At 40.3% G+C, this 26,038-nt stretch overlaps 1 protein-coding gene across 2 annotated transcripts; it reads left to right on the top strand.

Annotated features, from left to right (window-relative positions):
- On the top strand, nucleotides 1-25,793 carry LOC102198027 (protein FAM53B-like). 2 transcript variants are annotated; one of them, XM_005727422.1, is made up of 6 exons: nucleotides 1-168; nucleotides 1,310-1,440; nucleotides 11,066-11,324; nucleotides 14,032-14,086; nucleotides 16,127-16,959; nucleotides 24,573-25,793. In XM_005727422.1, exons 3-6 carry the CDS (start codon nucleotides 11,244-11,246, stop codon nucleotides 24,909-24,911), a joined length of 1,308 nt encoding a protein of 435 aa, XP_005727479.1. In that variant the 5' UTR covers nucleotides 1-168; nucleotides 1,310-1,440; nucleotides 11,066-11,243; the 3' UTR covers nucleotides 24,912-25,793. The 2 variants fall into 2 exon arrangements, with proteins under 2 accessions (XP_005727479.1, XP_005727478.1); XM_005727421.1 differs by lacking the exon at nucleotides 1,310-1,440.
- The last annotated feature ends 245 nt before the right edge of the window (nucleotides 25,794-26,038 follow it).

The following is a 26,038-nucleotide window of genomic DNA, read 5'->3' as shown; positions in this document are numbered from 1 at the left end:
TGTTACAATCAATGCTGAAGGCAGAAGCTCAGCTCTCAGCTGCTTGCAGTCTTGCTTGGTCCTACTCTGAGGACGCTGAACTGGCGGCTGCAACTGCGATAAACTTTTTCTTTTTCGCTTTCCGTTTGTTGAAGATGACCTAACCTCGAAAGAGCCTCTGCTAGCCAGGTAGTAGCACGCTAGTTAAATTGTATGCACTGAACGTCTTTTTCTTTGTTTCTTTCACTGCTCTGAAGCTTACTCTGTTCTTGCTGGGTTTCCCCATATAACTTGTTAGGTTACTTTAAGGACACGTACTTTAAGAAAACATAAATGGCTTTTTGTGGGATGAATTTCTTAAAAGAGTATAAACCTTTTTTGTTCATATAAAAATAAAAAATAACAATGTTAACAATGTTAAACTCTTTTTGGGTGACTGCAACTTAATTGTTCTGCACTCAGTTCCTATGGAGCTTCTAAATAAATATATGTATATAAAATAATCTACATGACCGACCTGGTGTTGCTATAAATGTCCCCGCATAATAACCCGTTTTGAGGTTTAGGGGCTTCACGCAGGCAGCAAGCTCTTTGAGGCTGCAAACTCCCCCTTCATCTGTCAGGCAATGCAGTGAATCTGAGACTGCTGTAAACTACACAGTACCTGTAGGTGGAGAGGCAGTGTGGTTGCTTTGCAGCATTGACACACAGTTCCTCACCACAACCCATGAGATGATGTTAAGAGAAGCTTTAGTGCTTTGAGTCATAAGGCTTGGCTGCACAAGTCGCACCAATCTCCACCGCACATTTAGGTTTTTGTTCTCTTTTCAGAGAGGAATCTGAAATTACTAAATCTTGTGCTTTTTTTCCCTGAGCATCAGAGTAGGTACTTTTTTAGGTTGAGGAGCCCGAAACTATTGGCCACTTTATTCTTCCTCAATTTCAATTCTGTTTTATCAGCTAATATATAAGGCTGAATCCTTGAAGTTCAACCAAAATGTACACTGTTCTTATGACTACGTGACAGAGATGAATGCATTATAAACTAAGACTATGATGTTATGCATATATGAAACTGAAACCTACATGATAAGAACTGATAAGATGCTGATAAGAACAATTATAATTTAGGTTTGTTATCCGCTGGCATAGCTATGAGGCCTCTGTTTTGTTTTAGGCTCAAACTGTAAACGAGGACTCTGAATATAGGGCACAGTGGCAGCAGAGCACTAAACTGCTTATTTGTCATCTTTGTTTCCTTTGTGGGTTAGGAAGTGTTGGCGCTTATGTTTTGGTGCTTATGTTTTGCCCTTTCCGATTCTAACCACAGCTGGCTGAGCTTTGTGGACACCATCAACACAATACCCTGAAGAACTGGTTTGGTATGAGGGTACATTAATTGGAAATATCTGGGAATTTTCACAGGGACACAGAAGCAAGAGGTCATCCTTGACTGGCTAGGTTGGTTGGTAAACTAAACGTTAATGGACGCATATTTGCAGAAAATGAAAATGTCTTCGCAATTGCAAAGGTTAGCTGATGTTCAGATTGGAAGTGAAGCAGAGTGCTTGGGCAGATTTAATCACCTGTCAACTCTAGTGACTATTGGCATGCTGATAGAGGTGTCTCACAAATGCGGGTTTGACTTCGATGTAACCTGTTCTGAGTACTTCTTATCTACTTTTCCAGGTTGGGGAAGATTTTGATCACTACAAAATGCCTTGATTTCCAAAATAAACAATTGCTGGAATCTTTCAGCTTGGTGTGAACAAGTTTGTGAATCTGTAAATGTGCTGTTTGCTCTTGCGAATTATTATGTCTGACTAGGAGCAGGGTGGAAGTGATCTGTCCTGGTGCCAGAGGTCCGCAAAGGTCCAGAAAACAAAAGCAATCTGTTGTCTTCTATCTGTTACTTTGGCTGTTTTATTTAACTTCTAACACGTTTGGAAATGTTGCTACTGGCTAAGCAGGCATATTGAAACAAGTCAATCCATAGGACTTTTTCCAAAAAAGTGAAAACACTCCTCGCGTTGCGAAGGAAGCAGTTTACACATTTTCATCACAGTTCCTGGCGATCGCTTTTTGTACTTAGTGTACTGCAATTGTGCTCAACAACAGCTCTGGTATTGTTCATCTGTAGGCTTGTTTTGGACATACTAGAAACATAATATATGGAGGCAATTAAGGGCGGTGGGTTTTTAAAGGGGATTGCTCTGCACTCCAGTGTGTGCTTAAGACGCACACATTTGCAAGGTCTTTGTGTTGCAGAAAAAAGGCCCTATTAGAACTCTATTCTGTCAGTGGGCAGCTGTGTGCCTGTGTGCTGAGCAAGCCACTGGCCCATTCTCCGTCTGTGTGAACAACTCTCACTCAGTCCACACGCTGACGCACATGCTGCCACTTTCACCCCTCTCTGTCCTTTGCTTTTTGCCTTTTTTGCATTTATTAATCATGCTATTTCTCCTGTTTTTGACTGTTATTTGTCTTTCTGTTCCACTACTGCTCCACTGTTGCTCTCTTTCCCTCCCTTGTTCCCTGACCCAAGGCATTATGCAAACCTACCAGAAAAGGATTGTTAGCCATGGCTGTCTCTACCACCATAGTACTCTTTATTCATTTCAGAAGCTTCCCTTTCTTCTCTGTGACCTGCAGTCATAATTGCTGTGGCTTCAGACACATTTAAACTCACCCCACCTCCCCATTTAGTCTTAAAGAAGTTAAAAACAAATACCTCGGTTATTTGACTCTGTCAATGTATTTGTTTCATTGTCAATATTCCTTGTTTTGTTTATTCCTTCCTCATTAACATGATGGATTTGTAAGTCTGGCGTCAAATCGCCCACAGAGCCACAGACCAGCAGCTGAAAAGAAAAGAAAAGAGGCATTCTCACATACACCAGAGAAGCACTCCCCCAACCCCCCAAGACAGGCACCAGACTCTACTTAAAGATGAAAAGCATTCTGGGATGCAATAGAAATGCTCCAATGAACACTCTGCTCTAGTCTTTATGTGGCGATAGTGAGGAATTATTTAAAAAAGGGAAAGAAAGGATGCCCACTCCGTGTTTGACTCTCAAATAAGTATGTCTTTATTTATTTTAGTCGTTTGCATATGTTGTGTGCATGTGCATAACCTGTATTCTTCTGGAAAACCCCAAATCCCAGGTGAGCCAATATTTTCTCGTGTGTTGCCTTGTGTCATCATAACACCACACTTATGAATGGCAGCGGTTGGCATTCTTCTGTTTATTTTCCTCGACTGCTTTGGATTGGCTTTTCCTTACAATATGAGCCAAAGCATAACTCCAGTCTCATCCGTGCCGTTCTTTACCGTAGATCCAGCCTGATGAAGGAATCTCCCAAATGAGTTCTTTATTTATTTAATAAAAAAACAGACAGAGAGAACTGAAAGCTTCTGTTAGTGTACAGACAGCCTTATCTGATGTATTTTTAGAACCTGTTTTCCACAGTTGTGACAAAACCTAAGCATCTAACTTCCTCTTTCAAGTATTAGGACTCTAATTAATAATGACAATCATTTTTTTGATATATACTAATGTGACACTTAATGTGTTACATCCTTTCACAAGCAGGGTTGTCTGGTCAAACTGGCTTCTCATGACTAGCCTTGCACTAACATTATTATTGATTGGTAATCTAAAGTCATACCCCCCACCCCCACCCCACCCCCGGGAGTTGTACAGCATGTTGGTTCTCAGTATTTGGGATGGACTCTGTTTTACATACTTGTTTTACATGCACCTGCATGTCATTACACAGAAGCTCAACAAGTAGCTTGCTGTGTAACATATTAGATTACTTGAATCAGATGAGCCTATTAACTGCCAAATAACAAATGGTATTATTAAGATTTTGTATATGGAGATTTAACTGAAGTATTACAATTGAGAGTCTTAAGTCAGAGACTGATTGGAATTCTACTGTGTATTACTATGCAAAGAAAGCTCCTGGTCCAACTAGGAAATGTAAAAGCTTTGTCTACAGACATTATCTTGACCTTTACACAGTAGCAGTTTACTTTATTCCAGCACCAATTTGATTTGCTTTCGTTTTTCAACAAAGATGAGTTCAAACAGCGCATCTCACAATTTGAATGTGAAATGGCTTGTTTAAATTATTCCCAGTCATCACTGTTGAAACTAACAGATGTGTTTTAAATTGATAATATGTCTTCTTCCTATTCAGTGCTGCTTAACATAGGACTCATGAGTCCAACATTTACTGTATGTGGTTATTTCAATGAAAAAAACTTAAAATGACACGTCTTCAGTAGGATTTTCAAATATCTGTTTTACATTCCTGGTACACATTATGCTGAGCAGTCAGAGGGTCCATATGGTGAGCTGAGCCCCCTCATGAATGAATGAATGGGCTGATGGAATGCTGCTCATAGTTTTTGTTCTGAAATTCTCCCACCGATACTCACTAAAAACTCACCCACATCTCCAAAAAATGTATGTAATAGAGCAGCAGAAAGTAATTGATTAATTACTCAGTGCTGCCAACATATTTTAGAAACTATCGGTGGAACTTGGCTCCAACAGGGCCGCATGGCTAAACAGCCTCCATCTCTCATGATGGTATGTGTAGCACTGTTTTGCATGGCGGCTTCATACACAAAGTCAGTGTAATTGTTGTTTTGTAGAGCCCTTTTGCTTAGACTCCTCTTGCATATAACAGCAGACCTACTGTATATCTTTATGTTAATAAGCATGAGTATGCGAAAGCTTATGGCTAATTAACATACCATTACATATGAATATTATAAAAGTTTATTTTTCAACCTTGATGTACACAGTTTGGCATTTACACAAATGCCTTTTGTGCTCATTTGGACTGCACACTTCACCACAAAGCTTTTCTAACTTACCACTAGTGCCGTATTTAATGTCAGTGAGGAAGCAATTCCTCCTGCTTCTCCAGTCACTGCTGTCACGAAATCATCTTCATTTGTTTGATTTGACACCATTGTGCTTCACATAACAACAGAAGCACTTTTAACCTCATATCGGCTGCAGCACCATGGGCCACTGGCTCTATACAACACTTTCATGGACTACTTACATGCTGAGGACACTATATAGAAATCAACTGGTTTTAAGAAAATGTATTTGTAAATTATGAGCTCTATCATTTTAGTGATTACAGTATATATGATAATATTATGTGTTAGACTGAAGATGACTGCTGCTCTGCCAGAAGCATGCGATCTCTCTTTTTCTAATAAGCATGGTTGTTAGAATTTGGTTAGCATTGCTAAACTATGATACAGTAGCCACATCTCTCTGACAGTTTTTCAGATTGACTTTGAGTCATTGATGACTTATGCTTTGACTACTGTTAAAAATCTCGTGTAATAGCACTAGTCAAAGACTGTTCATTTTCAAGCATGTTGAATTTTTGGATTTGTGTTCTTTTCATTAGACAATGTGGAGTTTGGATTGGAGGGGGAGGGGGGGTGTATGTGTCTAGTAATTTAGTAATTTGTTGTTTTTTTTTCTCATTCAAACTAGAGTTATTATATTGATCTTTAAAAATCTACTATATAGGGTACTTATTAGGTCATTGGTACTGACAGTAAGTATAACATCACTTGTTTATACAGCATAGGAATGGCCCCTCCTATTGAGCTAAGCAATTGCTTGGGATTGCTAGCAGAACTGGAGCCTCTGGTGTATGTAATGTACCCCTAATGGATTAGAGCTCTAGTGTGTACAGAACAGAAAATGGAAGAAACCACAGGCAGAAAAGCAAGGATTGCTGGGTCAGTTGGAGAGGACAGTATAATTAGTGTGGTACCTACTCAAACACCTGATCCTATGCCTGTCAAGCTCCTTAAGCTTTCGGTTAACTAAACCCTAGTCTAAGAAACAGAGGTCAACCCCTAATAAATTTAAGGCTACCCTAAATAGAAAGAGTGTGGTGTGTTTGCGGGTTACATGTCACAGTGCTTCACCTTAGTAAACTGGCCTTGCTCAATAGTCCAGTTTCCTATGACAAACAGATTTACTGATAAAGACTGATGAGCTGTCCAGACATTATTATTCACTAGATGGGTGACATCTGCCTTTTTCACATCACCAGTTGTCATTGTTGTCTTCTGTTGTGTGCTTGGCTGCTATGGCTACCTATTAAATCCTAGAAACAGTGTACTACCTAGCAACTGTTTTGTGTCTTAAGTCAGAGTGAAACTACCCCAGGAAGTATCAGAGATTCATTTTTGTGGGAAAAAAACCCAAAACAAAAACTTTGACAATTTTACCTAACATATAGTAGATAACCTATCCGCTCTCAGGCTGTAAATCTATGATTAAATAAATGTTAATGTGAAATGATGGTAGAATATGTGTATGTGAAGTTAACTCGTTGCCACAATGCTCTGTGGATATCACTTGGGGCTTTCTCCTTTCATGTATTTAGTAATGAAGTCAGTATGTTCCACACCCAATTCAGCAGTGGCATGTCATGTGACCACAAGGGAAGTAGAACTCCTGCAGTGCAAAGGGAAGTGTGCTTGCTTATGTGAATTATGTTAGTGTCTTCATGCCAACATAGTCGAGATAAGAAGACCAGTATTAACTGGACTTGCAAGTTAATTCTAAAGAAAGCTTTGGGGTTCATGTTTACTGCTCTTATTTCTATTGTAGATCTGTTGTTAAGAGTAACAGCAACTTAAATTGGAGCTTCAAGGCTGTATTCATGCAGAGATTAATGGTCACTGTCATGAGAGAAGCATTCAGGGTAATCTCCAAAAAACTTGACTACTTAAAATACATAAAGTTTCACTGAATAAGCTTTTCAGTGTTTATGTACCTTTGAAGGAGTAGACGGTACTAGGGTGATAGCCAAAAGATTCAATGGTATGTCTTGACCTCCCAGACCATTTTTACAACCTCGACCACATTATCCAAGAGAGGGGTCGCTGTGTGTTCACTCTGAATTAACAATGGACATCTTAGGCTTTCACAAAAGAAAGCCTCCTTTATTCTTTTTAAGGCTTTCATTTAGTTTCTCATGGACATCTGAACTATTTAGAACAGGTGTCAGCATCTAGCCTTTTCTGACATTTAGTGCCACTTTGATTAAGGAAAACTGTGACAGTAATTTAATTTAATCTTATCAAAACAAGAATGTGATCTGCTGAGGCTTTCCAGCCATGCCATATTTTGAATATTTGGGCTTCAACATTTCATTAGTGCCAATTGAACTGGTTTCCTCCAAGTACAGCAACTGATCAAAGTCCTGACACCAGACGCACTCCACACAAGTATGCAGCAACCAGAGCCAATTAGTGATGGACACCAAACACCCCGTTACAGAACTTTAGGGGGGGCGCAAATAGGGTTCTATTTATCTGCCTGTACAAATCACAGCCTGGGCAAAGAGCCACATTATCTTAGCTGCTCTTTCTTGTGCCCTCCTGAGTCACTAACTATTGTGAGCCAAGAGCTGCTTTCTGCATCCCAGCATACACAAATCAGTTCTTGAAGTACCAGTGGATTTGAACCCACTTATGGTCAAAGTTTTGTTAGTTCGATAAGTTACGACTCAGCAAATATCATATATATTTGAGATTTATTGGGAAAGATTTCCTTTATTTGAATCAAATAGGGCTGAGATGGGATCTGACAAAACAATTGATGAACCTCAGTCATTTTATCCTTGACAGGCAAAGCAGTATCGCAAGTTGCTCTATAGCAGGGGTGGGCAACTCCAGGCCTCGAGGGCCGGTGTCCTGCAGGTTTTAGATATCACCCTGGGTCAAAAAACCTGAATCAAATGATTAGTTCATTACCAGGCCTCTGGAGAATTATAAGACATGTTGAAGAGGTAATTTAGCCATTTGAATCAGCTGTGTTGGATCAAGGACACATCTAAAACCTGCAGGACACTGGCCCTCGAGGCCTGGAGTTGCCCACCCCTGATCTATAGCAAGTGGAAGTCTTTGACTAAATCAGTCGGTGCTTTGTGCAGTGTTCACTGTTTTGTACTGTTGAGCTATAAAAAAAAGTAATTAGTATAATAAAAGTATTAAGTTACAAAAAAAGCACCTGTCCCATCACATTCATCATAATATGAGACTCTAATGAAGGGAGAAGTAGCTCTTCCAGTTTCAGTTTTACGCCTCATTTAGTATCCACAATGTCTTCCCTGGTATCTTAACTGTAAAGGATGAGACAAATCGTCATTTAAGTCACTTGCTTTGTTTGATGATCAGCCTGACTTATGATAACAAAAACGACATTTTTCTGTGTGGGACATGCAGCTGAGTTTGTGAGATTTTGTCTGGCTTTATGAAACATATTTAACTTAAAGCTTAGTAAAATTGATAGTGTAATGTCAGGCTGTTTGATCATAAATCATAATCACAGCTATTTAACAATTGTTCAGTTACTGTGGAAACACAAATTTACTGAGCAGTAGATTTCCTCAACAGTGCATTTCCTTCCTCAGGGGTGGGGTACAACCCTCACTATCACAAATCACTCAGCCCACAGTACAGGTTCCACTACCCTGCAGTATTGTCACAACTAGGCAGGCCTTTGAGGTGTTCATTTATGGCCCCACAGATTTTATCTTTGCACCATGAGGCAAGCACATGAGTGAAACAGGTCCGTCTGCGGCCCTTTAAGATTGCTTTCACAACGACATATTATCCGTAGGATAAAACCAACTTCTCTTAAGATGGTATTTTTCAGATGATCCAACCTTACCTGTCATTTCACCAGTGCTTGGTGAACAATGCTTTTGTTTTCAGGGAGGCAAGACAGGAAAAAGGTTGATGTTGTGCTGGATATATAAAAACACAGTAATGATTGTTTTTATCATCTTTGAAGACCAAAGTTGTAAAAATGATATTTAATTCTTCTCTCAGTGGTGTGTAACAGGGACTCATCAAACCTCAGATGAACTGATAATTTCCTGGGTTTTTGTTAGGACTGACATCTAGTCAAACAAAAAGGCTTTTCAAACAGTGTGATGTAGCCAGCAAGGACTCTTGTTTTGAAGAGCAAAAATCTGATCGGATCTGAAAATGGCTCTGCACAAGTGCTCTACACAGCCCATTAAGCTCTGGTTTCCCCATCATGAGAAGTCGGTTCATTAAATAAGCATGGCTCCAGGCTTGAATTCACACTCGGTCTGCCCTCTCCCATGACCCTGCTTGCCAGTCACTACACACACAAGTGCAGGTTAGCATAAGCAGACATGAATGTACAGAAACACATGCACAGCTAGCTCTTGTTCTCAGTGTGGAGATGCTGTTTCAGCCTTGATCGGACAAGTCACGCTTCCTACCTGCATCAGTCAAACGGCACAATAGAACAACCTTTACACACAGCCGTCACGCTCCTCGACCCTTATTCTGATTAACACACACACACACACACACACACACACACACACACTGCAATACATTGCCCCACCCGTTACTCAGAGTCACTTCTAATCAGTAGAGTAATCTGCAAAACTGATTATGAAGAACATACTCTTTACTTTTTACTCCCACTAACAGTACCACCTTCTCTTGCCTGTGGAGGCCCGGTTGTGCTCCACCGACTCTCTGAAATGAATGGAGATAATGGGAGTCATATGCCGGCTTTTGGTTTCAGGCAGGCCTACATGAAACATTTATTTACTTAGTCTTTATGTAGTCATGGGGCTGGAAACAAGAAAAGGGACAGAGATGACATTGTTAAGTCGGAAGACATGACTAGACTGGTTTAAAAAAACAAAACACTTTTTATCGATCCATGTTGTTGTTGTTGTTGTTTTGTTTTTTTTCCTCTACAGAAGTCAGTTTTTTTTCAGTGGTGCACACTTCTCCATAAAGCATCTTGTGTAAGTGCAACAACCCTTACTTAACACAAAACCACATGTTTCATGGGCAGGATAGCATAGTAGGCCTGGAAGATCCATTAGCCTCATGTGTTGCTCCGGAGTCGAAAGCTGTCATTAGCCAGCAGTTGATTGGGGATCTGAACTATGCTGGTACTCTCTAATTGGATACTGTCAGTGTGTTTGGTGGTTGGTAAATGACGGAGTCCAAAGTCACTGCAGCTACTTTTATTAAAGAAAGCATAACTGAACTTGCCCATCCTCCGCCATAGTCATTCACATGCATTGAAAAACATCAGAAAGGCTGAGTTGAGCAGATGTGACAAGGCATGTTTGTCCCAAAAAAAAAAAAGATATAGACCATCTGCCATACATATAAAGCTTTTAACGGTTGTGTTTACCGAAGCAGCTTCTGTCTGGACTTTGCTATGTGTGGGTGCAGGCAGTCTTTGAGTTAACCGCAGCTCCATATATGCTTCTTTTCTGTTCGTGGTTTCTAGCCACATCTGTAGTCATGTGACGTGAGTAATGTCTTTTCCTGAATTAGCTAAAGCTAGCCTTCTGTTACAGCATGTTTAGATTCCCCTGTGTTCAGGGTAATATTGCTGACAGGCCAAATGTTCTGTTATCCACAGGGATGAGGAAGCAGTTTAACATATATCAGCACATTTTCTTTTAAAGCTAGTAGGTTGATAGGTGTGTGTATGTAGTGTGTGGATCTATATCGATGACTGAAGTTGCTGTACGTTTTCGGATTTTAAATGCTGAATGGAAAAACTTAAGGTGTGCATATAGCAAACATGTATCGCATTCAACCGTGCCCCTTTCAATCACTGTTATGGGTATGTTAGTTAAAGCAGTGAGGAATGTAGATATTGAAGTGATTTATCTGTGAATGACAGTTATCACCTCACAGATTGATTAAAAAGGCAACCTGTTTGTATTTGTGAGAAACCTTTCTCTCAAGACACGTTTTAAGACAAAAATGCACATGCCATGCTTTTTGTGTTTGTGAAAAATCTTAATGAGAATGGCACAGAACAAGTTAAAGCAGCCACAATTGGGGTTAAGAAGCCAGATTTGGCACACTATTGATTGTTATGGCTATGCTTAAACCTGAGCTTTATTTAGGCCCTGCTTCTTGCCCATGTCTTGTAGCCAGAAACATCCTTTGCACTTTAATTAAATTAGTAATGTTTTTATTTCCCTTTTTTTTCCATGAATACAGAGATTGGCTGACATTTGAGAGACCTACCTCCACCACCTTCACAAGTACTGCTCTTCAAATGGGAAATCTTCCTCTGCTTTTTGCCCAAATGCACTGTCTGCCCTCTGCTCTCATATAAGATGGCTGCCTGTGGCCTTTTTCTGCACCTGAACAGACTGGAGCAGAGCTACTTGCTACCATGGTGATTGTTTTCTCACAAACACTGGAAAAGAAGAAGGCTGCCAATGATGTAACGTCCAAGAGTATCGAGCGACGGCTGGTGAGAGAAACTTTACGTTTTGACTTTAACACAAGGCAAGCTTGTAGGTAGTGTACCCACAAGCATGTTAGACCACGATAAGTTGTTCACTAAAGGATTTTAGATGTCTTTAACTGTCATTAATATGATAGATACATTTTCACTTTTGAGGTTCTCTTACTCAGAGGAGACGTTCAGTGTGAGCTTTATAATTGTCCCTTGAAGACAAAGAGTTCTAGGATGTGTTAGCCTAGAACAAGAAGGAACCAGTTCCCTAATAAAATAAAGGGAACTGGTTCAAAATCATTCCAAAATGTCAATGCATGGTGGATCAGTGGTTATAGCTATTGGCTCACAACAAGAGGGTTTCTTCAGGAGCTTTTTCCTACTAGTGGAAAAAAATGGTTGTTTAATGTTGCCTGTGCCAAGACAGTCTTGCAAAAGACATTCTAAATGTCAAGAGTTTCACTTCCTGAGACCGGTTAACAATCCCCTGCTAATCACTGGTTGCTTGGGAAAAATGTGTATTCTCCAGCCAGTTGGCAAGTGGTTGCAGGAGGTTGCTTGCTGTCAGTTGGTGAAATTGGTTGCGAAGAAGAATGCTGCACTGAAAACCTCCTCCCAGATTGTTGCAGCCGCCCCCCCGTAGCACTCACCAACTACTCTGAGCGGTAGTGAAATGGTGAAAAGTGTGATGCAAAATGGTGATATTTGCTTTCAGTATAAAAGCTGTGCCTTTTGAAATTTGTTAGTTTGAGCGGTAAGGCTCAACTTTTATTTTACAGGCTGCAGCACTTTTTAACTCACCACCAAGCAGCAGTGAAAATGTAGAGTGTTTGCACTTTACATCAGAACTACAGGTGACTGTGGCAATATTCAAGCAAGCAAGTTTTTGGTACAGCATACTCTTTGCGACTGATTACACTCAACAAAGGTCAGTGGCCTCCAGCGAGCCAGTCAGGAGAATAAACGTTATTCTTTAGTGAATGATCTGTGTGACTAAAACTTTTAAAAAAAAGCAACGTATGGAACAAAAAAGAGCTTTTTTAAAATTTCAGTCAAAATGTTATTTTTGGTGTGTCACCCCTGAGAATTATTTCACTTTTTGTTTTTTTTAACCAGCACCTAGGTTTCACTTCTCAAAGTAAAATAGGGGTTATTTACATTTTATTTTTATCTCACTACTCCATTCAGACAAGCACGGGAGAGTAGTTTTCACTTTCCCGCTTTTATCATGCTGCTTATATGCAGTTTTTAATCTACAAAATCTCAACACTCCTTCAAGCGCTTGGATGGTGAAGGATCACAAACATTTCTTGACACGTTTAACATCAATATGATTTGTTCTGAAACGTCCAGGAATTATTTTCTTGGGCCCAACAAGTCTTAAATGTTTTTCTTTTGTTAAACCTCAGAGAATGACGTACGTCTTATATAATATGCTGTAAATGTAATCGCATGCATAATTTAAAAAAAAAAGATCAAAAAGGCTTATGGACAGAGGTTTTTCACTGCTACCTTTGCATTCATCAGCTGCTCACGTTAAAGGCCTGGGGGTTTAGTGTACTAATTCTGTCATTTGATCGTCTCCTATGGCACAATAGCCTTTATTTTGAGTTCTAGGCTTAGTATCTTAGAAAACTTTTTGTTTTTGTTTTGTTATAATAACCTCAAGGCGAGTCACTGCAGTGAAATGTGGCATTTTCTTTTTTGTTCTGTGTGCAGATAGCCAACACCCTCTTGTAAGAAATTAACTATGGGATGGATGGGTGTCTGATTAAAAGATAAGTGGGTGTAGGCAAAACTGTTTTATACTCCCCTAATAGCCTTTGTACCTTAAACCCAAGAAATAAAACAGGTGCGTTACAAAATTTAGCTAAACGTTCTTTTGTATTGTAAAATCATTGTCCAGCTGTCCTTGAAGGTATTTCATGCACCTTGCAGTGAGTTAAAGGATAATCTTTAGGAAGTAGTTTCCAGCTCTGACAAAAGTGAAAGTGTAAAACCAGTCCAAAAGAGTGTAATTCACCCACTGGATAATGGACTACACTCTTGAATCCTTGAGTTTTAAGTAGCAACAATAGCAGCGATGGTGTGTTAAGCTGCTTGTGCTAGCTAGCTAGCTAGCTTGGGTAGGTGTAACTGTAATTTACTATGATGTCAAAGGACTTGAGACTTAACTAGCTTTAACATTAGAAACTATTTAAATGCGCAAGTCTTACAAAAATTTATTAAAATTTATATACAAGCGTAAATTATTATGAAGCGTAAATTAGTGCAGTTTTTTGTTTAGTAAGCTTGTTGGGAAACACCCTACATATTCAGCAAGAATGGAGCAAATTAGCATTCATTTGGAGTCTTTATTCATGGAGTCTAATGCTCACTCTTTTGTGCACTGCTTATTCTCCGCCTCCTCTTCAGAAATGTATCTAATTCTTTAGTCACCCGCTAGTTGCTGAGTATGAGGTAGTTGTTGCTGTGAACCAAAACGGTAAACTCGCAGACCATAAAACGTAAACAGTAAGCTTAAAGTAAGTAACCATTTGCATTGGCTTTGGTTGACGCAGATCTTTGGCTATTTCACACTGGTCGTTTGGCAGCAGCGTGTAAATAATCCTGACCTCAAAATGAAGACAAATCAGTCTTCTCATTTGATTTGAGGGCTGAACTTTTGTTCCTTGGCTTTTGTTCTTGACTTTTGCTTTATGTTCGCCTGTGCCCTCAACAGTGTGAGGTCCCCACCATGAGCAGAGGGACCACCCTCCTCTCCCGTGGAACCGTAGGTGAGTTATCTTCATTATCACTCGTTATGTCTTTCTGTTTGTCTTTCCCCCTTTGCTCCTGCTTCCATTTATTAAACGCCATCCCTCTGTGCTCTGCATTTAACATCTGGAAAAAGCAGTGGCTGTTAAAATTTATTTGTTAAAAAACATTTCACAACTGATATAACACAAGTAATTGTCGCCTTTAATTCCCCAATAAGTTGAAGTATCAAAATCAGCGATTGCAGTCGTCTTGTTGTTTATCCCCTGCCACACTCGATCACTCACTTCTCCCTTTTCCATCTGTCACTCATCCCCCACTCATGATCAGAGTGCACCTGCCTCCACACAACGTTGCACAGCACTCTCATGGGAGTGAACTGTAATTGAATATTCTGCTGCCTATGTCAACAATTTCCCTTTAGCTGTGTTTGTGTAATTATCCTCTGTGTTAAAAGAAATACTACTGTCAAGACAAGGCCAGCTATCTCCCACTGCCCTCTTTTTTTTCTTCCCTTTCCCTCCCCCTCTTTCTTTTGGGTAAAGATTTTTCCACTGTTAATCCTGACATTAAAATTGGCTTGCGTGTTTTGTTAGTTCAACCACTTTGTCTTTTGCTTTCAAATGGTGGCCTTTTGAAGTTCATCCCTTTCTCCTTTTGTCCAGTTGTTTTCCTAACATTCCTGTCAGGTCGTCACTGTAGCCCCCGTACATTGTTTGTCCAGCCAAAACAATGATTTCCGTCCAGTAGTCTGGGAGAGAGCGTGCCAGAATTGGAGGCAAGCATCCAAAAGGATGGTTTTTGGATCAGCAAGGGGCTCTTTTTGACAAAAGCTTCAATAGAGTCGAACTTAGCCACACTTTACTGTAGGTGTATTATCCTCCACAAAACTCTTTTGTCCCGATGGTGAGACAGCTGGAAATTCATACTGCTTTGACGCATATCCTACTAACCACTTGACTAATGGGAGTGACTGCCCAACTGTTTCACTGGCTGATTCTTATCATAATGTGCAGTTCATGTTTTTGGAATCAACGTTCTTGCATGTCCAAGTTTTAAATAGTCAGGAATGTTACTGCTGGAAACTTAAAAAAATGGCCAACATAGCAGTCAGTGGAGTGAGCTGGTTCGTGCTGAGGAAGAGAATTTATTGTAATCTGGGTTTTTTTGTGTGTTTTTTGTTTTGTTTGTGTGTGTGTGTGTTGGTGTTTTAAACCACAGTATTATTTATTTATTTGCATATTTAACTCTAAAAGTAATGGAGGCAGAAATGTGTTTCTCATGCTCGGAAACAGTAATGTGCCAGTAAGAACTCACAGCTGAGGTTTCACTGCATGTCCTGCAGCTGTTTATGTGAAAAACAAGCAGACAGACAGTGATCTTGTTGAGTCCTACTGGGCATGTAGTGTGTTATACTGAGCATTGTGACTTTTTGGGGGGTGGGCAGCCAACTTTTTAAGACTTTTAAAACATTTCCATCTTTGAATGCACAGATTTTTTTTTTCCCAGAAAATGACTTTTTTGACTTTTTTTTTTCTTTCAACATTATTGGGAATTTTCAGTCCAGCTTTCATTACAGTTACTGAGGAGCAGCACTGGTTTGAACTGTTCAACTGGTAGTTTTATTTCCTCTAGGCATAACCTTGTCAATCATGTTAAGACAAACAACCTCCCACCCCTTTTTTGTAATTCTCCAAAGCTCATGATTTCTTTTTTGTTGTTGTTGTTGTTGTTGTTTCTACTTAGCTGTTTCTTTCTTCTTAGTTTAATAGCTCACCATTGCAGTAAGCAGACAATAATCTCCCTTTATTCTTCCAAACAGTTTGTTCTTACACCAACCAATCCTCTTTGCCTTAAGCTTATTTCTGCTTGTGTGTTTCTTTGTGTCTTTGTTGTTAAGTACTAAATTATCCTTCCAGATATTGCTGCTAGAATTCATCATGCTCTAGTTAACAAATGCAGTTTTTGCTTAATATTGCTTGCCGCACAGATAAAGATGTGTCAGAAGGGCTGCTGTTGAGGTCAATTAGTGTGAGGCTTTTATGTTTTCCCTATTACAGAGGCAGATAGATGGTTGGATATGGGGCGAAGCTGTGCCATCCAGCAGAGAGCTCCATGCCAGTCTGGTACTCCTCTATGGGATGTGACGCCTGATCACAACAGCCACTGTGCCAAGGAACCAGGCAGCACCACAGCAATCACCAGCCTGATAAGAGATCTGAGTCTCTGCAACAGCACTCACGCCGCATCCACCACTGCACACTACACCACTACGGCTACCAGCCAAACTCCTACGGCACCCCCGAGCAAACGTCAGTGTCGCTCTCTGTCACTCTCTGAAGAATTCACTGGCTTCCGCTCATCTTGGAGGCCCCAAGGGTCCCGAGTATGGACAACGGTTGAGAAACGAAGGTGCCACAGTGGAGGGAGTGTCAGAGGTGGGGGAAGCCATTTTCCCACCATGCAGCGTAGCTCCAGCTTTAGTTTGCCCTCACACTCCAGCATCACTTTTGATGGAATCCAGGACCTGCCATTCTTCAACCAGCCGCTGCCTCTCCATCCTCAATTCACTGCCTCTCCAGTCTCCCCTACCTCTCTTGCCACACATCATCACCACTCCCAAAATCACGTCTTCCTCAGGCCTCTCTCACTTTCCCATGAGCAGATCAGCCTGCCAGAACACCAGAGGGAAGAGGCATCGGAGACCAGCTCTTCAGACTCCACCCCAGAGCTGGGGAGACGAGCTAGCCAGAGAGCCAGGGGAAAGGGGTGTTTGTCTCGGAGCAGGTCTCAGCCCTGTGTGCTAAATGAGAAAAAGGTCGGCATGAAGCGCAGGAGACCAGAAGATGCTCAGGAGCAGCGGCCCTCTCTGGACTTGACAAAGATGACTCAGGTTAGCTGGAAATGTTGAACATATGTTGACCTGCACAGACAAGCACTTACATATTCATTGATTTGAATGCATTCAATTGGAATTTGACTAATTTCAGAGTTTAATATTATATGTGTTTGCTGATTGCACACAAATGAGTATCAGCTTATTTCTAATCTTGCTTTAATGCTGGAAAATGCGCTCTGTTGCATTCACTTTAATCTTGAACCAGATGCACTTACAACACAGACAAATGCTTTTTTGTTCTTAGACTAAAGGGAAGTTCAAGACATCTTCAAACAAAACTAAGTCTGTCTCTTTCTCTCAGAGTTTGATCAGGGAGTGGATTAAATTAAACTGTATTAAGTTTTCTGCGTCGTCAGTCCGGGGCTTCGAGGCTAAGTGATCTCAGGCTTTCCTCCCTCTAGCTTAGGGAGCGGTGCTTACTAAGAAAGCATTCCTCATGTTCAGTCACGCTGCCTTGAACCACTCTCTAGCAAGGCCCTCTCGTGTTTATAATTTCATTAACTCTGTTGGGTAAACAAGTCTATCCAAAGGTTGGACTTCTCACCATTTATTTGCTTCCTCTCTGCAACTCCTACCCAATATTTCTACCTGTCAGAAAAAGCGGCAGTGAATTATGGGTATATTTGGATGCACAGAGCTCTGGATGGATTTCCCAATGTCAAGAGTTTTTGTTCTTTTGTAAGGTCAGAGGAAACAGTGCAACAGCCAGAGAGTAAACCCAAACCCAAAATAGATCCAGAGAAGTATTTTAATGACATGAACTCTTTTGATATTTGGCAGAGCTGTGTTTCTTCTTTTTTTCTAGTGCCCTGAAAGATCTTGATCTGATTCTTGTATCACATTCAGCTCATTATTTATGTGAATGCTCTGGGAATTTTACACATTGTCCTATTTACCCATCCTTTCCTGATCACTTAAGTCATTTGATACTCAAAAATCATCCTTCACAGTACCTTGTTTCAGGAAAATATTGTAATTTTCCTGTCTCTTACTAGAAAGTTATCATCAGTTCATCCATATACCCCCCTTTTCCTTTCTGGAAATAATATTAGTTCCCAGCCAGTCATACTTAGGACCTAGCCAGGGTTGGATTAACAAGGCATGGGTAATGGAGCCTAGCAAACATGTTTCCCCTTGTATTGCCAGCTTCTAAGAGGGGAAAAATTAGGCATGCAACATATAAAGAACGAATCCACAAACACACACATGGAGCCAGTTTTACATTAACTCGACTAGGGCTGTTCGATATAACGATATATATTGGATGACGATATAAAAACATCTATCGTTTCATTTTACACTATCGTTTGTTTCATGGTGTCGCAAAATAAACTGTTTACAGCAATATTTTTTCATCGTTTTGATGGTCACTGTGGTGGCTATATTCATTTCCTAAAGTTTTCTCTTTCTCTTATATTTAATATAACCACACTACGGACGGACAAGTGCCTGTTTTTATGCGTTGTCGTTAGCAAACACGACGGTAAAACCATCGCGTGTCCGCTTGTTTATTTTCCACATACCGTAAACATATTTTTCACAATAAAGCTCAAGATCCTGTTGAGACTTTTCAAAATAAACGGAATCACGTGAAATAGTATGCAGAGTATTGACGGGTGAGAAGCAAAAAAAGAGCCGTCAGGTGCTAAAAAATAGATTGGACTCAAACGTTAGAATAGGCTTTTCCCCGCAGCACGCTGTGTAATAAATACTCATAAAGAAAACGGCGGCCGCTACAACTTATGTCTAAAAAGATATATTTTCACGCATCAGTTAAAAACTCGACTCCAGGTACACGACGCCCAGCTAGAATCACTTCACGCAAGTTGAGCTTCCAGAGATTCACAGAATTTAAAGAAAATGTTAAATTTTTGTGATTTTTATATCGTTATCGGGCGATAGATGTCTTATATTGGGATATGAGATTTTGGTCATATCGCACAGCCCTAAACGAGACTTGCCATTAGTCATTGCCATTACTCTGCCAGTTACAGATTATTGTCAGCAAATTATCTATTCTCAAAGGTTAGCGGGTCAAAAAATGTTTTCACTTTTTTCGGGGGTTTGAGTCGACTTGTATGAGTGCATGTTGATGAAAGGAGTCCGGTCGTACAGGTTAGATGGGTCATTTCAGATCTACTGTAACCATGTTTAAATTCTCATCCTGTAAAGCATTGCATACAGTAAAGCATTGCATACAACAAAGATAGTATGATTAATACCTACTCCCTTGCTTCATTTTCTTTTCCTGTTATTGAGACTTGATGTCAATAACTAAACCAGGTCAAGTTTGGCCAGGAACTTAAACAAGCAGGGTTGTAATATCTCACTCTAAGTTTAATAAACCAAAAGCACAAAGAAGATTCCGCTGGAGATTGACATTGTTGTTACCAAAAGTGGTTGACCTTTGTGAGAGCCTAGGGAAAGAAAAAGATCCCAGCTGGCAGACTGTCTGGAAAAGGAAGTGTTAATGTGGAAAACTAGGGCTGGTTACAACCTGTGTCTGATCTACAGAGGATAGAACATGCAAAGTACTGCCAGGGTTGGGAATATAATAGATTTCACCAACTCTGATTGGAAATCAGTTATTTAATGTGATCTTTCTTCTGATGTTATATATTTGAGCATCACAAGACTTCTTAACTGGCCTCTGTGTCATTGAAGTGGCAGTTGTTTTTTTTTCCCCCCCTGGTTACGCACACACAATTCCTCCCACTCTTTCTCAAGAACTGGGTGAGTCTAATGACAACATTATTACTTTTCATACCTATGTAAACAGTAGATTTTTTTTTTGATTTTTTTTTTTTTTACTGTAGGTGTGTTTTGAGTAATGCTGTCTAACATTGATTAAAAGAATAGCAAACATGTTGTAGATGGGGCAGGAAACTGTGACATTTGTCTGAACTGCAGTGGATACAGACAGGTGTTGTTTGATTAATTTTCTATGGAACGTGCGCCAGAGACTCGCCGAGTGAAGGATCATGGTGGTCAACAAGCCCTCAGTGTGAGTTAGTGGAACATGGTGTAATTTGGCCTTTAGATTCCTCGACCACGTCAATGAAGGCGGGTGTGAATTCTGGGGATGCATGTCATGCTAATCAGCTATAACTTGACTACCATGGGGATTTACATGCAGCCACCCCCAAAATTCCTTGAATGTCCTCCCAGTCAGCCATGTAGATAAGTTATCTCTGCCTGCCCTTCCACCTTGGCCTGTCATTGTTGTCTTTCTTGGGGGATTGTTTTTTTGTTTGTTGTTTTTTTTTTTTTTTAATGGACTGGCTATTGGGCATAGCAAACTCCATGTCCTTCACTGAATGATTGTTGACACTTCTTGCACAGTGAATTTGAGGAAGCTGTGTGCTTAAGTCCAGCCTGGTCAGTTAACTTCCGCTGGGCTATTGTCCATTTTTTTCCAAAATATTTAAATTTGTAAGTGTGTGTGTGTGTGTGTGTGTGTGTGTAAGTGTGTGTGTGTGTGTGTGTGTGTACAAACTTGTATCCCTCCCTATTAATATTTTCTTTCTCCTGGCCCAAGTTCTGCTCTGGTCTTCCCCTCCTTCTTCCATCACACACACTTCATTCCTTGGATGGCAGACATGATGATCATAACTGAGCCCTGCATGCTTGTGGGAACACCTAGGTAGGCGTCTTGAGGTGCAGCTCTCACCGGGTATAATGACATGTTGTGACTTGTCATAAATGTGCATTGTAGAGCATCGCCAAACATTAGTCTGTAGTCACACATTATTATCGCCTACACTTTTTCAACATCTGACAGCCCAACACTTTTGTCTTTTATCATCATTTTACCTCTGGGCATTTGCATGAATAAGCCAGGCATTCTGTCTGCAGAGGAGTAAAATAGTAGATGAATACACACACCAAAACAAAGACTGTGTGTGAATGTCTGTTATAGTCTCCTGTCTTTGCTTGCACCTCCTTGTCCTCTCTTTTGCTTCACAGTTGTTTGTCGCTGGAGGTCTGATTGCATGTCATCCTCAGACCAGTGTGTCTCTGAATGTTTATGTGACCTAATTTCGGCACAGAGCTAAACCAAAGAAGCACTATCGACTCGTATACTAATAATCTGAAGTTGCACAGTGAATGCAATGTAAAGTACCTGCACCTCCCAGTAGTGTACTATATGTGTGATTGTGGTTGTAGTTTGGTTCACAACAGGGCCTTTGCATAGCATTTAGCTCGGTGATTTTAGTTGTTTACCCAAATCATCAGGAGGGTATTTGCCTAACCTCCTGGCATGTGCTTGTGCTTCTTTGACAGCAGCTGCCTTTTGAACCCATGCTCTAAATAACATCCTTACAGTCCAAGCCATTGTTGTTTAGATCACGGTATAAAATAATCCACACTCTCTATGAAAACACCACTTGGCTCTAAAATATGTATTCTTATAGGATTTTGGTGAATATTAAACGTAAAAACAAAAAAGGTATAAACCAATCCAGTGGATCTCATGTCTTGTTCACTTTTTCTATTCAACATTCAAACATGACTTGCTGGAAGGCATGCGTGGCTGTGGTAGACCTGATGTGTCAGATATAACTGAAAACCATGCTCTCATTTCCCTTAATGTGTATGGCAGCATTGATGAAGTTGTACGGTTAAAACATGGTACTGCTTGGGACTATGCTGAGTTTTGCAGAGGCATGTATACAGTGCTGTGCAAAAGTCTTGAGCCACCTTTCATTTCTCTATATTTTCTTAAGAAAATGTAAAAAAAAAAAATTCTTTTTTTGTTTGCTTGGGTTTTTTTTAGCATGTGAAAACATACAAAGAAGTGTATCTTTATTCTTCAAAAAAGCTTGAACTCACTTGGAGCGATCGTGGCTCAAGAGTTGGGAGTTTGCCTTGTAATCGGAAGGTTGCCGATTCGAGCCCTGGCTTGGACAGTCTCGGTCGTTGTGTCCTTGGGCAAGACACTTCACCCGTTGCCTACTGGTGGTGTTCAGAGGGCCTGGTGGCGCCAGTGTCCGGCAGCCTCGCCTCTGTCAGTGCGCCCCAGGGTGGCTGTGGCTACAATGTAGCTTGCCATCACCAGTGTGTGAATGTGTGTGTGAATGTGGATGACTGGATATGTAAAGCACTTTGGGGTCCTTAGGGACTAGTAAAGCGCTATATAAATACAGGCCATTTACCATTTAGGCAAGCTTTCTTGGAATGTATTTAAGTATACTTCAGGAAAATGTCTCCTGGCATCGTGAAGGACATTCAAAGCTCTTCTTTGGATTTTGACTGTCTTTTGTTTTGTTCTGGGCTCTGGGGAATGTCTAAAGATACAATGTAAAATCGATTGTTTCCTAAGTTATCTATTACATGTAGGCATAACATAGGTTCATCCTATGTAGTAGGTGCCTTTTTTTTATGCTTGAGTGATTTATAGGTCAATGTTAAGTGGCTTAAGAAGTACCAAGAAATGAGTGAAAATGCAGCCAGTGTCTAAAGAAAAACTTTAAAAAGGCTGGCCCCAGACTTTTGCACAGTACTGCACATGTTGGAGCTGGAGCTGGAATGTAGGGTGCTCTTGGTCAAATTATCAGTGATAGAGAAGTCATTTGAGTGAAACAGAGTAATACATGTCAATGATTGAGCTGCATTTATTGACTGGTATTTCTACTCTTGAGTATTACAGAAATTTATATCATCATGGGAATACTAATTATCCTTTTAAATTATCCGTTTAGATGACACTGTTGTTTTCTTTGTCCTTATTTATTAATTTTTTTACTAAAATAACATGATATTGCCTAGCCTGTCAGTCCAAAGTTTTTGACTATAAGATTAACAGGCCCAATAATTCCTCTTTTGTATTTCTGCTTCTGGTCAATGTGCATTTTATTTTACAGAACAGATGTCCCAGACCCATGCTATTTAAATGCACTTGCCAAATCAGCAAGAACTGAAAACTGAAAGGAGCACATCACCAAGACTCCAGAAGTTCACTTTATTAGTCATAGTCTTTAAAATCTGCTGCATAGTATTTTCTGTGGATTAGGACGAGATGTGTAGAGTTTAAAATCTTTCAAACTCATGCTTCAGTTTTTGTTGTAGTTTTATTTTACACTTTTTTCCAGTAGCTTTGTTTGTGCTTGATTAATCATTTTTGACTAAAAGTAGAAATCTGCTCTTATATTCTTTTAAAATTTTTATTGTGGTTCTCCAACCTTAAATGAAGTGTGTTTCTAAATAGGACATTTGAGGATAATAACTTTAAAGTGGTTTTCGTCTGTGTATGGTTAGATTCCTGGTAATGGCAGTGGGTAATATGAGATATGACAGGTCCAGGGTAGCGAGCCCATGTGTGTGGTAATAGTGATTTGTGTGTGTACATGGGTGTTTTTCATCTGGCAAAGCTGGGTACACAGCAGAAATTTAACCCTGCTCCCCCAGCCTACCACCACACCCACCCAAATCCCAGTCAGGCTCAGTAGATTTTATAGAAAGCATATTGTATAGAGACAGCCTCTCCACCTCCTTTCTCTCTTGCTTTCGTCTCCTCCTCTGCTGTGATAATTAGTAGTGGGGTAATACCAGGGGTTGAACTGAGAGAGCAAGAGCTCTGAAATCCCCTTTTCCACTCCAGTGGGGTAACTACAGCAAAGGCCTCCCACTCCTCACATGATCACCTCAAGCGCTTTCAGTTGAAGCATGGTGTGTTTGAGGTACTTGCATGTAAAGTTAATCCTGAAAAGTGAGCTAACCTTAAACTTAGCCAGCCTCACCCTATGTTATAGTTTTCTCTTGGACGGGGAAACGGCAAGCCTGCTAAAATGAGATTTGAGAAAGGGTGTCTCCAAGCTCATTGTAAAAGGAAAGGCAATGTCTCAACACATGCTAGGGAACATTAGAGGTGTCTGTCATGAAAGCCTGGGCTTTATAGAGAAAACCTCATCTCTATTCACCTCCATGCCTCCAACATCTGCTGCTGAGGGCACTCCAGAGATCATTAACCCCTTCACTGCGCTGCACGGCTGCCTTTCTTTGTTGCAGAGAGGAATTCAGGGTGGAAAGAGAGCATGAAAGCAAACCAGGAGCCTTTGTGAATTGAGTCTCTTTAAGGTCAAGTTTTGAGAGCAAAAACGCAGGCAATTGTTCACATCCAGATTGTCCCTGGCACTCCCTAGTGTGAGCTACAAAACATCATAACAACTGTGAACAACAATGACTGACATAAGAAATGTCTTTTACCATACAGGGTTGGGTTAGGTATGTGTTTCAAAGTGGTTTCCAGTGATAAATAAGCCTAGAGCACAGTTTGACACGAGATACATTTAGTGGTTTGGTGCTCATTTCAGTGTTTTGCTCAAACAAACCAGAGGGTTAGCGTTCTGTGTATACTCTTCAATGCCTTGTGCGTGTACTGGTGTTTTTGCATGTTTACATGTTCACATGCCATCAGTGAAAGGGAAAGCCGGCTTTTAAGATGCCCAACTGAAACCCAATCTCAAACTGACATTCTGGGAAACTCTGAGCTCCCTGACATAGTCTTTGACTTCTGTAGCTCTTCATCAGAAAAAGGCCATGATGTGAACGTGTGCAAAAATATCCAGACTAACATGGTCTTTTCTTTTTCTTTCTTGTTTTTTCAGACTTTACAAAGCTTAAGCTGCCCTGGATTTTCATCTAGCGACAACTGCCAGTCAGTCTTGTCCCCGCCCACCTTGGACTTAATCGACCAACCGGATTCAGACTTCACAGGCGTGTCTGAGCTGGGACTAGAGTCATGGCAGGAAGTGATAGGAGATGACGAGGAAGCAGATTCATCTTACGAGGATAGCGACTCCGCTTGTAGTGTGGACTCACGGCCTGGGTCTCCTGTAGGCATCGAAGATGGTAAACGCACCCTCTGGAAGGGTGACTGTGGGACACAGAGGGACATTTTTCAGCTTGGGGGAGAGCTGGATCTTGAACAGATCGAAAGAAACTAAACTTTGCATCGACGATTTTAAGACTGTGTCTGGACTGTTATGGAGAAATGACTATTAAGATAAATATGAGGAAAAATAATAGCTAATTTTGTAAGGGAAAGGCTTTGAAAAGACAAGGATGGTGATACATATGATGAAGCATTGCATATGTTGCTAATGGCTGGCTTCTTTAATGACACCTTTGCCTTGAACATTCTTACTGTTTGTTTAAAAAGCAGTAACCTTAGTTTGTTTTGTGTTGGTTTTTTTTGTTTTGTTGTTTGTTTGTTTTTTTGGGTTTTTTTTGGATCAGATATTCAGCTTAACTCAGGAGTGGGAAATTGAGGGTTTGTCTTAAATAAGTGTCTCAGCCCCCCGCTGTCTTTTAACCTGATGACCTTTCCAAAGTCAGCTAACCTTAAGTTTGTAGTACTGTAGCAGTAGCTGGGCTCTCTTATATTTAGCTCAAATTTGTTTTTCCAGAGAAAGTGGAGGGCATCAACAATGGGGTGACACAGAAAGAGGCAAAGACAGACTTACCCTTGGCCTTCCTCTTCATCTTTTGTGCACACGTGAAAATCTGATTTGTTTTTTTTGCTGAATGTAGGCTCAATAAGCTTTATGTGGAGTTCAGAAAATGTAAAGTGCCTTCTTCTGGATGCTTGCTGTCTCAGTTCTCTTCAAGAAACTTGCCTCAATCGAAGCCACCTTTTCTGACCCAAATAGACAAATTGTATTTTTTGAATTAAACACTGAATCTCAAATTGTCAGTTCTAACATCAGTGTATATTTTTCTAAGTAACAGGTTGTTGTTTTTTTTAATGAGCTGTTTGTGCAGGATTAAGAATATAAGGTCTTTGTTCTATAAGAATGAATATGAAATAAACGTACATCCTGCACTCACTTGTCTGGTTTAATTTGAGTTTGTAATTTTGTAATGATTGCTCAGTGGTAATCAAGATTTCTGTAAAAGATAGCTTTCACCCAGACAGATCAAAAGTCTGAACACGCTGCAAAGTTTCCAGATAATCTTTAGAAGCCATACCCACACGCAGTCGTTTCCTGCATAACATTTCAGAGCCATTTCATTGAAGCTCACTCAGCTTGTATTGTTTTGAATACCCGCAGGTACATAACATGATTATGCA

Source organism: Pundamilia nyererei, unplaced genomic scaffold (assembly GCF_000239375.1).
Source record: "Pundamilia nyererei isolate P.nyererei 1_Seehausen unplaced genomic scaffold, PunNye1.0 scaffold00024, whole genome shotgun sequence".
Classification (NCBI taxonomy): domain Eukaryota; kingdom Metazoa; phylum Chordata; class Actinopteri; order Cichliformes; family Cichlidae; genus Pundamilia; species Pundamilia nyererei.
Note: the sequence above shows the minus strand (reverse complement) of the source record. Positions and strands in the feature narration are given on the sequence as shown.

Coding starts and splice junctions, on each gene's coding strand:
- LOC102198027 (XM_005727421.1), top strand. CDS start 11,244: ATGGTGATTGTTTTCTCACAAACACTGGAAAAGAAGAAGGCTGCCAAT. Junction 14,087..16,126: donor CCTCTCCCGTGGAACCGTAG/GTGAGTTATCTT, acceptor TCCCTATTACAG/AGGCAGATAGATGGTTGGAT. Junction 16,960..24,572: donor ACTTGACAAAGATGACTCAG/GTTAGCTGGAAA, acceptor TTGTTTTTTCAG/ACTTTACAAAGCTTAAGCTG.